The sequence below is a fragment of the Acanthaster planci genome, linkage group LG08 (assembly GCF_054643075.1).
Source record: "Acanthaster planci isolate LZ-2023a linkage group LG08, COTS_SCS, whole genome shotgun sequence".
Lineage (NCBI taxonomy): Eukaryota > Metazoa > Echinodermata > Asteroidea > Valvatida > Acanthasteridae > Acanthaster > Acanthaster planci.
The window spans coordinates 3,341,930-3,355,528 of NC_141784.1; the positions used below are offsets into that span (position 1 = coordinate 3,341,930).

Genomic DNA, 13,599 nt, shown 5'->3' on the forward strand with positions numbered 1-13,599 from the left:
TACATTGTGCAACTCACGTGTGATCGGACGGCCAGGATCTTGTGTATCCAACGTAGCACTTGCGCACTTTAGTACATGTACATGTACCCGTACATACTGTATGTGTCTGTAACTATACGGTACCCCCTCGCTACACATACAAGAATCTTGGCAAGATGTCGATGTATAATTTCAAGAAGATAACTGTCGTACCAACAGCAAAGGTGAATATTCACTTTCATTGAACTCGGTCAGTGTCAAAGTAGTACAGCGCGCGCTCCAACTATCATGACTATCGAGTAGCCTAAGCTAAGCGCGTCTTTCCCAACTAAGCTGTATAGTGCAAGTGTAACGTTAGTTGGACATATTGGGACAGTCCCCATACTCTTTAAGTCTTTTGCTGCATGCAGTTGGGCTGGCCCAACTATTGATCAATTTCTGTAGAAAATTTCTTAACCTTATCCGAGTTTATACATCTCACACTTGGGAGTAACTTAGCCCAGGTTGGATGTTTTCTTCATTTCATACGTCGTATGGTCATTTAACATGTTTAAATTGCCCACTTAAGAGTTTAGCCATAGAGGAAGGAGACTCAAGGAGTTAGAACTCTTTCACTTCAAAGCATTCGATGAGCATTGCCGCCGGTCAGACATACAATAGTAAACATTCCAAAAATACCTGATTACTGCCTGCAGCTTTGGCCTTAGCCGGACTAGAGGGCCCAGTAATATTCTAGCAATATTTTGTGTGTTTTGTTTGCAATTACTGTAACTACATGTAAAACTTATCGCCATGGCAAGGAAATAGAGAGCGAAAGATCCACTTTTGCAAACGTTAATAAACTTTTTACTTTGATACACTCTTCCATTATCCATGCAATGTTTGTAATTTTATTTTGTCTTTCCTAAACATCAGTTTTCAAAGTCCTTGTACAAATTTGGCTAAGACTGGCCAACAACATGTTGACCACCACTGGACAGTTAAGTTCACAACGAACAAAATGTGCTATTTCATCACAAGGAGTGCTCAAGAGATCTTTTTGTATAAAAGACGTAACAAAAATGATTCAAATAAAACACAATATCTTATAGACAACTTGGCTATTCATTCCCAAAATAACTCCAGAAGAAAGCAAAGGGCAATGACTGTGCATGAACACTAAGGGCACTCAGCCTAATACAAGGAACTGCACAAGCATTAAATTTAATATTTTCTGATCATACTAAGCACCATTGATGGCATGAATATTCAACTTCCTATATTGCAGTGCACAACATTTTAAGGATGCAGATTACCAGTGAAAAATTGCAGCAATGATCATAGGGTATGCAAGGGGCCATATGATGCAAGATATGGGGTGGAGAGAACCCCCGCCTTTGTGTTGGTCATTGTTTGATCGGAATCTCAAGAATTCTATACAGACTTCTAGGGGGATGTGTTAGGTAACAATAGTCTAGAGTGTGTATAGGGATTGGACATGTGGGGGGGTACCCATTAGCCCCATATCGTGCACGATATCTGCCAGAAAGCGGTAATTGGCCAGATGTTACAGCCTGGGCAGTTCAAACTCCTTCTGTGTCCTTCCTCGATGGTTTAACATGGTAAAATATCGGTGTACACAACGTTTTACATCTTTACAAGTATACATGTACATGTATTTTCTTGAGATTAGAAACGTTAATCATTATAGTGTAACTAAAACCACAAAATTCATGTCCTTAATAAAGTGATATTTAATCAAGTCATTGCTCTGTGGAGTTGGATCACAAACAAAACATAGAGCAAGGTAAAATACCAGCAGTTTTACCTAGATGTACGAGTTCATAAAAGCATGCAAAAGATGTACCTGTTGTTCATGGCATGTCGTTAGTCATTTGACGCATGTATAAGTACTCTGTTAATTATTCTTGTGAAGTCTAGTTTTGTCAAAACTTGGAGTTTGGTTTGAAACCTGGTATGCACTTCATCCTTGGTACATATGTACATGTATATGTCTCTGAAGGAAGTGTCTTCTCTAAAGGTACATGTACTGGCAGGTGTTATTCTGCTTGCATTTCACCAAGGCTAAGACATGGTGGTTTGGGAACTTAATCAAATTACTTCATCTAAATTTCTTGATTTAAATCCAAATTGGTTTAATTTTGTCACAAAACAAATAAATAAAAGAAAACTATTACACATGCAGCTCATTTGCTTGCTTTTGAATAGACAGTTGAGCCAACTTGTCTCACATTTTTATACAAATTAAAAAAATCCAATTTAAATCCCAAAAATCTGATTTTTCTCAACATTTACGTATGGTACGGCATATCATAGTAAGCCGCACGCACGAAATACTAAATGTACAAAGAATTTTCTTACTATGTCCTAAATGCATATATATGACCGTCTACCTGCAGGGCCTGCCTACATGTACATGTACAACACCTGTAAATAATGGTAGAGTGTAAGCTTCTAATATTAGGCCTACTTCATGCAGTTACCACAGTGACCATTAGGATTGCAGTCAGTCCATTATTCTGTAGAAGACTTCCTCAGGGGTGATACGGGTACCTTGGTTCTAGTAAGAAGGACACTGTAGGTCTGTGTTTGTATGCATGATGTACATGTATCATTTAGATGTACATGTAGAGTACGTCACATGTATTCAGTACTTGCGTTTGCACAACAAGCGCATTTCCAGTTCTCCCCCCCCCAGGCTTGACAGGACTGTTGACAGTGACCTTTACTGCTCTTATGTTACTTTGACCTTGGCAGTATAGAGTAGCAAAGTGCGACATCAGTGTGAACCAGAAAATGCAGTGCAAACGAATGGAGTCACAGTGCGTGTTAGTCAACGCTCTGATCCCTGCACACATTGTGTGCATGATGTGTTCACTCTGGTACTCAATGGGCCCCCTTCAAGTTCTAGAACAATGATTCATGTATTTCTGGGAGGGTTTACCCAACTAATGTGACCAACCAGTCATATCAAAGGGGGATTTACGTGTAAACTGAAGAAACGTAGGTACCGGTATCAGACAAGCATGATAAACTGTCTTGACTGCTTTGTGTACATGTATGCACATATATGGATATGTCTTTGCACAGGTAATTTCGCTAAAATGCAGCTCTCTGACCATTTTTTTCTACATTTTTGTTACCAGCGTAACCAGGCTTTGAAAAAAAAACGTGCACCGAACGAAGCAACTTCTGAACAGTAAGAGCACGCGTCCGTGACATGGAAGCTTTCTGTAGTTTCTTATGGCTGAGCTTCAAAGAAAATAACAGGTTTTGATCCGTGTTTTGCTCTTAATACGTAGGATTTCATTGACATTGTGCTGTCTAAGACACAGCGCAAGACACCGACAGTCATCCACAAACACTACAAGATCAGCCGCATCCGTCAGTTCTACATGCGCAAGGTCAAGTACACGCAGCAGAATTACCACGACAAACTCAGCCAAATCATCACTGATTTCCCCAAACTGGAGGTCTGTCACAAATCCTTTTTTTTTTAACATAAGATGAAGATCAGAAAAGATTGTACCCATGGCTTTGTTCACCTTGAAAGCTGCATGTACTTACGGTTAAGATGTACATTAGGGTTAGGGTTCAAGTTAGTTTTGCTGTAGTGCAATCATTGCTTTGCTATCAAAAGTCACAGAGTGGTTCATTTTGAGGTTTGGAAAGTGTCTGTGTCATACATAAACACCCAACAAGCTCATTTTTCATGCAAGTTGGAATTTGTTGTAGTGAGTAACCATGGCAACAGTGCAGTGCTTGCAATGACAGTAATTCTGCACTTAGAGAATTTTGTGGGAAGTAATTTTGTTGGATTGTAGAAAGTTCAGAAAAATCCTCAGAGTTTAAACACTATGTGTGAACATACACAGCACCATTTACCCCTTTAAATTTGCTTTTTTGTTCCCTTGTAGGATGTCCATCCGTTTTATGCAGATTTGATGAATGTGCTTTATGACAAAGATCATTACAAGTTGGCCCTGGGTCAGATCAACACAGCAAGACATCTAATTGATAAGTATGGAAGTGTAATTGTTTGCTCGTTATTTGAGATTTGAAGGTTTTCATGGTGGAGGTAGCAAGTAAACGAGATAGATTTGCAGTAGCACCATGGATACTTTTTTTTTTGAGAATGTGGGGTTCTGAAAAGAACCAGAGGTACTCGACGTTTCGGACAGTATGCTCTGTCCAGTCTCCCGATGACAGAGAGCATACTGTCCGAAACATCAAGTACCACCGGTTCTTTTCAGAATCCCACATACTCAAAAAGAGATGTATCCATAGTGCTACCCAAAACCTATCTCGTTTACTTGCTTGTTATTTTTGTCATTCTTTAACAGTAATAGATCGTTGGCAACGATTTCTCTTGGACCACCTTGTAGCCCTTGTTAAAACCAAATATTTAAATCCAGGCCAAGTTACAAAAAAAAAGTTCTCACCTGGTGTTGAAGATGTGAAGCTTTCTTTCCCAAGATTTTGACTTCAAATTTTCTTGTACGTTTTTGTCAAGGGAAGCTGCATTCTTCATTGGAAATGTCAAAACTCATTACAGTAGATAAGCCAAAAAAAGGAAAATCAAAAAAAGATGGTGGATGGGGGGGTAAGGGGACGAGACAGGAGGGCATGGACAACGAAACTAGTTTGTTTGTCTTAGCCTCAAAAGCACTGAGAAAATAGTCTGTAATCTGCCAGTTTAAAAGGAATTTTTCCATTTAGTGGGCTTACTTTGTGCAATTATAAATTACCCTGATGAACGGTAAACCAAAACTTCAAGTTTCCAAAAGGGACACATACAGATGTTCTACACTGGTATTAGTTGGTCACGGGTCATGCTTTGTACTTTCACAAAATGCCGACACCAAACCCCTCATCAATATGTATTGCACAACGGGGGTTGGATTTCAGTGGATTCGATGATGAACAAGACCTGTTTGAGTTTCCCTTTTGTCATTTCAACTGTACCTACCCCTTCTTGCCACTATCTTTACAGCGTTGCCAGAGACTATGTCCGGCTCTTGAAGTACGGCGACACGCTGTACCGCTGTAAACAGTTGAAGCGGGCGGCCATGGGCCGGATGTGCACCATCATGAAACGCCAGAACCAGAGCTTGCAGTACCTGGAGCAGGTCCGACAGCACTTATCCCGTCTACCGTCCATCGACCCTAACACTCGTACCTTGCTCCTGTGTGGCTTCCCGAATGTTGGCAAATCCAGCTTCATGAACAAGGTGCAAAAACTGTGATTGCGTCGTCTTCCTCTTTCCAAGTAACTAAGATTTGTGAGAGTGAGCAGCCGAGGCTGCCATGAGTGATATTGACTCTGGTTTTTCACACATTTCAACTCATCCAGGTGACCAGGGCCGATGTGGAAGTGGAGCCCTATGCCTTCACCACCAAGTCCCTGTACGTGGGCCACATGGACTACCGCTACCTGCGTTGGCAGGTGGTGGACACCCCTGGAATTCTTGACCACCCGTTGGAGGACAGAAACACCATTGAGATGCAGGCCATCACGGCACTTGCCCACCTACGTGCAGCCGTATTGTATGTCCTGGATGTGTCGGAGCAGTGTGGCCACTCCGTGGAAGAGCAGGTGACGTAACGTCTTTAGAATAAAAATCACTAGCCTGATTAATCCTGACCCTCTTAGCTTCTTCAGAAGTGAATAGACCACTTTATATTGCCTACTATTCTTAGTCAATCAGTCAGTGTTTGCAGAAAGATCACCTTTGCTGGGGTCAGATTTTACCTTAAAATGTACATTTGCATCATTACTTTTACAGAGGGGCATACTTTCATTCAGTAGTGTTAAGTAGTTTGTGTTTTGATTGCAACATGAGATTTTGTTAACACTCATTATTATTGTTGGGAATTATTGTTTTTATTTTTACCACCTACTTGTTTGCGAAATACAAAGTTCTGTGACATACCAGTAGAAAAAGCAGACCCTACATGTAAATTTATGTGTTCCTGTCGGCCAGTAACTCTGAGGGGAGTAAATGCATGCATCGTGAGACAATTTCGATGAGGAACAAAGCCTGGGCTGTTTATTGGTTGATAGCTGTCAGCTGATGAGAAGTGGTCATACATATATAAGGAAGGTCCTCACTGGGCAATTCATAGCTGCTGAAACATGTGGATTTTGGCACCGACAGAAGCACAGGGATTCTAGGTTTGTTCGTATAGAAGTTGATGGTAGCTGCGTTCCAGTTTGAAGAAGGAGGGAAAGGGGACCCAAGGCATTCAGTTAGCTACTTAAAAGCTGAAATCACATATAAATGCACACATGTACGTTGGATCGACAGGTGGAGTTGTTTGAGAGTATACGGCCTCTTTTCTCCAATAAGCCACTGGTTGTTTGTGCTAACAAGACTGACATTGTCACAATTGACGAACTGGCTCCAGAGAAGAAGGTATGCAGAACAAAGCTCAAATGTCATGAGTTAAAGGTCATTTGTAAAGCCCAACCCTCCCAGATCCTTCTTATACACCTGGAGGTTTGGAGGATTTTTACTCGACTAAGGAAAATACCTGTAGAGCCCTGCTGCACAAGACTTGATGGCCTTTGGAAATCAAAATTAGTGTGCTAAGAATACACTGCAGAGCGGAGGATTTTAGAAAATTCCTGAAGGTTCCAAGCGAGAAGGTCAAGGGAGTTAAGGTTGATATGCTAGACAGTAAACTTCAGTTACTTTGGAGTTCTTATTTTCCTGTGATTTTTGTCTCTTTTTTACAGTATAGCACAGTTTCCCCTTAATCTCTCTGAAATAAGAGGGACATTTTCTTCTTGTCAGAGTAAAGAGAAGTTGTTTTGTTTTCATGCTGTCACTCTTTTTGGGTTTGGTTATGAAAAGAGATTGGAAAAATTTTGAGAGAAGGCTTTCATTTTAGTACATCTTCAATAATATGAAAACAATGATTCTTTTTTATTTTTGCAAAGTCAACAACTCCTATTAATACCTATTGCGCTGTAGTTGTTGCATTAACTTCGTAAGATTTGGACTCTTTCGTTGGATTTGTTCACTCACGTAATGTTCCTTGATTGTCCATTGTTTGTATTCCTCAACTTTCCAGGCCATGCTGGAGAAGTTCCAGGAGGAAGGGATTCCTCTGATTGGCATGAGTGCCGTCACAGAGGAAGGGGTCATGGAGGTTAAGACAGAGGTAAGGGCATGGTCTTCCGTGACAGGTGGCACCCCCGAACTACGTGTGGTCTTACAAGTTTGGGAGTGGCCCTTTAAGGAGGCTATGCCCGGGAAAGTGGACTGTGTCCATTAATGTAGGATGCGTCACTAGCAGGGTGGTGTGACCTGAAAGATGGTGTCTGTCCATTGAAGTAGGGTGTGTCTCAACAGATATGGAGTGCCACGAGAAGGTAGAATCTGCCCAGTGGAGTAGGGTGTGGCTTCACAGGTTTAACTCACTTTAATCTATTTTTAATTTGGGTTGAGCCTCAAAACAACGCCTACAGCTGTCTGCAGAATGGAAATTTTAAAAGTGATAAGTACAAACAAGAGAGTGAATGTTGTATTTTTCATGTCATAATTTGATTGATTTCAGTCGGCATTTACACTCTGATGTGATAGATGTATAGTTGTTTCATTTCTCGTGCAGGCTTGCGACCGCCTCCTGGCTCAGAGAGTGGACATGAAGATGAAGGGCAAGAAGGTCAGCGAAGTCCTGAATCGTCTCCGAGTTGCCATGCCAGCGCAGAGAGACACAAAGGTGTGAGACTGGTATCAAGTTGATACCTTGCATGGGTGTGACTGCATTGTTTGCCACCAAAGCCACTCTGTACAAGGATTTCCCTTCTCAAAGCTAAGCGTAGAAGTTCAGCGGTGTAGATGCTGGAATGTGGGGTTATAGACATGACCAAATAAGGAACTGAAGTGAATATGGCCGTTTTCCAGTACTCAACTTTGGCTCCGTCTCAGGCTTCAACTGTTTTTAACTAGCTGACTTTGAAGCTGTAAGCGCAGTAATCAGTCTAATAGTGCCACAGAACATCAAATAAGATGCAAAAAAAGCCAAAAATTACAGTAATCCAATGTAATTTAAACGCTTCAGGCCCACAATCGGGGATTGGTTTTGGGAACGAAGCCTGAGATGGAGACGAAGTTGAGTAGTGGAAAACGGCTTATGTTACATGCACAGTAATCAGATAATGTGTGAAAAACTTGGGGGTTCAGATGACATTACGTTCGGGTACTCTCTACATCGGGACTTTCTGAATTGTCAAGGACCACCTGTAAGAGTCTGTCTCTAGCACTGTAACGGCAATCCCCTGTCTCAAACAGCTGAAGTCATCAGTGAAACTTGTTGGTTCCAACTTACTCACCCTGCATTCAAAACAGTCAAGCGCTGCTCATGCCAAAGCACTAGTTATCTTAACAGGGCAAAGCTTTATGGATGCAAAGTACTGATTTTAATTCAGGTTTAGTAGAAATGGTTTAAATGTTTAACACAGCTTCTTAGCACCGCAGAAATGTTGGAAAATGGTAACCGTTATGTGTTGACCGGAATTTTGGGCTTTTAGGTAACAGTGGTACCATTTCCCGAATTAAGAATTTGGTAAATGTTTGCAAGAGCACTGTGGTCAAGCAGTAACAGGAATCAGATCAAGGAAACTTGCACTTGTTCCGTCTACGGCACAGGTTTTCCTAACTGTCTCCCGAAAATTCTCAATATAGACACAGTCTGCCCTAGCATGTTTTTATTGTATTTGACGAACACAGCCGAGGCCTCCTTGCATACCAGCGGCCGTGGCCAATCGCGCCAGCAAGCAGGCCATGGACGTGGACAAGCCCAAGCGCAAGACCTACCGTGACTACGAGCTGGAGGCGGGCGACGACTACATTCTGGACCTCCAGAAGGAGTGGGACGTGGCGGAGGACGAGAGGGATGACATCATCCCCGAGATCTGGATGGGTCACAACATCGCCGACTACGTGGACCCGGAGATTGAGGCCAAGCTGGAAGAGCTGGAGCGAGAGGAGGAGATGAGGGAACAGGCGGGCATGTACGATGAAGACATGTCGGTGAGTGGGTCCTCAAGTCGGCCTTGTCTCCACGTGCTGAGTGAACATACCTTAACCGGCCCCTGTCTGTGGAGAATACAAGAATGACGCCAACTGGCTTTCCGGGATGAATAGACATAAATTTCAATCGTACTGTGGGCATATTTTGAAGGTAGCTCGCACTGAATGTGCTGGCGTTGTTCCAGATTGAAATGCCATTAACGTCTTGAAGCTTCGGGGTTTTTGCTAGGGACACCTCATAAAGGGGATGGCTGAGGTATGCACAGGGAAGGATCCAGAGCCATATATTTTGGGAGGGCCAAATTGATTTATTTCTGTTTTTATTCATTTCATTTTTACAGTCGGATGATGAAGAAATGAAGGAAATAAGAGCCACAGCAAAGAAGTAAGTAAAGACTTCCATCTTTAAACTGAAAACTTACAAAGGACTTTGAAAAGTGATGAGTTACAGAAATTTTAGACATCTTTATTTTTGTTTTTTGAAAACCACATATGCAGATACGGTTTTTATACACTTTTCTTATAAGCCAATCCCGTTAGGTGTATGAAAAATGAAAGGTTGGAGGAGTGTAAAAAACACTTGAACAAAATGCTGTTTTGTGGAAAAGAACTCATTCTGATATTTATTTTAGAAACCCAACGCTGTCACAAGTTAAAAAGTCATATTTGCTTCAGCCTTACTTTTCCGGTGGTCGGCAGGTGATTTATGTTTTGGGAATGTCTTTTCCAGGATTCGTGACAAGAAAATCCTGATCATGAATGCATCCAAGGAGAAACGTCGCATCAACAAGCCTCACATGCCTCGATCATCCCAGCCGGTGAGTCTAGATTTTTTGCCTTTTCATTTACCGATGCTTGACTACATGTGCTCAAAATTTGGCCGAATGCGCTTGTTTTAGTGACACGAATAACCTTTTATTTAGGTCAGTCTCTCTCACTGACAAGCTGAAACACTATCTGTTTTGCCCTTTACAAATTCCATATTTATTCTTGTCCTCCGAATTCTAGGTGAAGAGGAAACGTTTTGAGGAGCAGATGGCAGAGTTTGGTGTGGAGCCGACGGAAGGGGTAAAATATCTGCCAAAGAAACATTGGCTGGGCGCTTGATATGGACTGCCTTGGGGGGGTGTGGCCTGATGATCATGGTTGGCGATTCTTACTCAGAGTGACAAGTGTTCGAACCCAGCCACAGGCCATATTTTGTGTTCTTGAGCAAACAACTATTCCTTTACTTGTCTCCCTCCACTTAGAAGCGTAAATGGGTACCAGTATTAGCAGGGGGTAAATCCTGGAATAGACCGGCATCCCACCCAGGGATAACAGAACTATGCGCAGTCCTTAGAGCCAGTAAGAATGCTAGGTATGCACTGTGTGTTGTCTGTATGGTACTAGACTTGTTCAAAGAGCGTTGGTAAAATATTGGTTTCCTGCATGCGTCTGTATGCTACCGCTGCATATGTTTAACTGTGGAGACAAGTTTTGTGAATAATAAAGCTCTAGGTGAAAATGAACAGGAGAGGGCCTCATGGCTAGTGCACCACCCCCCTCTCCGTAATTTGTCAATATGATCCCATATTGCTTACTATCTTATCAGTCTTGGATCTTGGGAGCACAAAGTTTATTTGTATACTGTTTGTTGCTGTTTTTTATTTAATTTCTCTTTGCATTTTGAATGTTTCCAGGGACATTACACCCGAACACGATCTCGCAGCAAGACTCCGGTGGCACCGAAGAAGCAGCGGACGGACTCACGAGGCCGGTCTGTCAGCAGTATGCGCACGCCAAGGGATCTGTCTGGAGTTCGGGACCAGACGGTGAGTACAGTCAGGATTGTTGAGTTGATCGTGAGAACTGAAAAAACCAAAAAACTGGAAAGGTCGATGTTTCCCTGATAGAAACCTTGCTTCAGTCCATAACCTTCTCAATGTGCAGAGGATAATAATGGCAAACCGATGTCAGTGTATTCCATAAGTTTAACATCGGGTTTTGCCTCTCACCTGTGCGGCAAAATTTACATCTCCCTGATACAAGAGGACACATGTGAATCATGGAACCTTCCATGATTGTGCCATGCTGGGGATGTGAACACAGGGCATGTACCTTAATACTACCTTGGGTCTGATTGTTAGGAGCTACAGGTACGTGCCCTCACATTAATGAAAACTAATCTTAATGAGCGTTGCAATTATCATTGATGACCTGACAATTTCAAGAGCAGTGGAAGGTTTGCTTGATGTTAAAGTTAGTCCCCATTAAATCTTTCTTGTCGAGGTTTTAAATTTTTCAAGTGGCCCCTTGACTTGAGCAACTCTTTGGGAAATGAGTATTTTGCTGCAAATTACTATTTTGAACAAAATTTGAGTCAATGCATGCTGCCTTGGGTAGGTTTTTTTTCTTGACATGATGCATCTGAGTTTATCAATTAGGTATGAAAGCTTTTGAAGATATAAATACAGTTTAGGAATATGGATTCATTACTGAGCAAAACAGAAAAATATTTCCAGCTTAATGTTTATGTTTATTTACTGGAGCGACCTAAAGTAAACAAATGTAAGTTTAACCCCTTAACGACGTTAATTTCTTTCCGAAAGCCGACTCCAAGAATTCCAGCCTCGCTTGGCCACGAAGGCCACCTGCCAAACCGCAAATTCTCGGTTTGTGGCCCTGCGTGCTCTGCACGCTTTGAATTACACGGTGAAAAGGCTCATTGTTCGGTGGCATGCGGCTCTACTCACCCGTCCACATTGCCGTTGCCTCTTTTCAAAGTGGGGACTATTGGATTATGATGCAAATTCGGCCTTTTCATTTCTGGGCTACACACAAAGACCAATCACCATATATACAAGTGCCAGCGTCTGCCTTCTTTCACCGTGTTCGCTCGAGCATGGGCCGAGATTAATAGCTGAAAAGTGGGCTGAGGATCTCAATTTTTACGGCGTTTCTAGCCGCGTCCCAGCGCGAAGGGGTTAAGAAAGAACTTCAATTGATGTTTACATTACATTACATTCCCAGCCGAACTTGAACATTACAGATTGTAAAAAACATAGCCGCTTTAATGTCTTTGCCTGCTTTTTATTGTCTCCTCTCTTCCTGTTCCTCAGCAACAAGCCAAGGTTGAGAAGATGAGGAAAGTGGTGCAACGCAAGAGCAACATGCAGGCCAAGAAGGGCGAAGCGGACCGCCGGATCCCCAGCAAGATGCCCAAGCATCTCTTTGCCGGCAAGCGGAAGATGGGCAAGACAGCCAGGCGCTGAGGTCGCGCCGCACTGTGGGAATTTATTTATGTTTTCCCCTCTGGCATTTTCTTTTCTTGTCACTGGCGCGCCAGTGAATTCATTCTCGACTCAGACACCTGTTCTGGTGGTATCGTGGAAAGGGGAGATTGTTGATGTTGTGGTACAAAGTGTCCGTCTGGAGACATCATACAAGACTGTGGATTATAATGAATGTTGGGTTCCAACCAAGCAGAAGTTAACTTCATGCAGTAAATATATTTATGACATTGTTACCTGCCTTGTAGTTTTTAGTGAAGTCCCTAGATAAGCTTAACCTCCTGAGCTTCTCTTAATGAATTGGCATTGCTGTATGCCCATAATTTTAGTGTTTTAGTAATTCCATTTGAGAAATATTTAACCCTCAAAGATCCAGGTTATTTTGGCCCCTCTCACAACCAGGTGGGGGTGGATTCCACTCCCCCCCCCCCGAACTCAGCTGTCCCCACTTGATTGTTTTGAAACTTGGTTTGTGAAGTTTAAAATCAATCAAATATATCATTTTGTTGTAACGGTCATTTTTTTAAATTCAAGGCTACATGCGTACCAGCTGGCGTGCTTTGGCTGACCTGTCTCAGATGGGTGCGGTGCAAGAATGTTATGCTTAGTTTCACAAAATTGATGATAAAATGACCACAAAGAGTTACTCTAAAAACTCTGAAAGGCTCAGCTTCAAAAAAAAAGGCTTTAAGGAGGTATCAGGAAAAAATGTCAAGGGTGGGATTCTGAGACCTTGTTACTTTCTGGTCATTCTATCTAGCGGGATTTAGTGCATTTATGTTTTGATCAGTGCAGTCAAAACAAGTATTTAGATATGTTATGCATGCATTTCAAATGATTACAAATTCATTACTTGCTAAGAAATCTGTTGCCTTACTAGTCAACCTAGTAATACTGTACGGAAACTTTTCTTTCAGAATAAATGAGTAAATGACAGAAACAGCTCATCAGAATTTTCAATGTTAGCTGCTTTTATCCGAAGTGTGTGTTGATTGATTGTAATATTGCTGTCCACAAATTAAATTCATTTTTTCCTCAAAAATATTGCAGGGAAACAGGTATTGAACCCAAACTATGATAACAGTCCAAACTAAAGTTTGGACAATCTCAACTGTAGTGCTAAATGGATAGTGGTATAGAGGGTTTGCATGTCTGCCGTCTTGCAGGCCAGTGCGTTTGTTTTTCAGGGTATGCACAGATAAGGTTTCCCTGTGGAACAAAAGAACTGCCCTGCAAGATGGTTACCACGCAAAGCCTCTACTGCAGCACTATGGTTACTTCTTGTGTCAAGAGCCAAGGTGTAACAG

General features: G+C 42.0%; 1 protein-coding gene across 1 annotated transcript; it reads left to right on the forward strand.

Annotated features, from left to right (window-relative positions):
• Positions 1–5: 5 nt before the first annotated feature.
• Positions 6–13,257, forward strand: gtpbp4 (GTP binding protein 4). Its single transcript, XM_022228987.2, has 14 exons — positions 6–203; positions 3,282–3,452; positions 3,897–4,000; positions 4,973–5,210; positions 5,333–5,575; positions 6,288–6,395; positions 7,057–7,146; positions 7,597–7,707; positions 8,718–9,020; positions 9,362–9,405; positions 9,751–9,838; positions 10,029–10,088; positions 10,703–10,834; positions 12,122–13,257. Exons 1-14 carry the CDS (start codon positions 156–158, stop codon positions 12,272–12,274), a joined length of 1,893 nt encoding a protein of 630 aa, XP_022084679.2. The 5' UTR covers positions 6–155; the 3' UTR covers positions 12,275–13,257.
• The last annotated feature ends 342 nt before the right edge of the window (positions 13,258–13,599 follow it).

Excerpts from the sequence above, each read along its gene's own strand:
- gtpbp4 (XM_022228987.2), top strand. The coding sequence starts at position 156 with ATGTCGATGTATAATTTCAAGAAGATAACTGTCGTACCAACAGCAAAG. Across the intron at positions 6,396-7,056 it reads AACTGGCTCCAGAGAAGAAG|GCCATGCTGGAGAAGTTCCA; the intron begins GTATGCAGAACA and ends TCAACTTTCCAG. Across the intron at positions 10,089-10,702 it reads GTGTGGAGCCGACGGAAGGG|GGACATTACACCCGAACACG; the intron begins GTAAAATATCTG and ends GAATGTTTCCAG.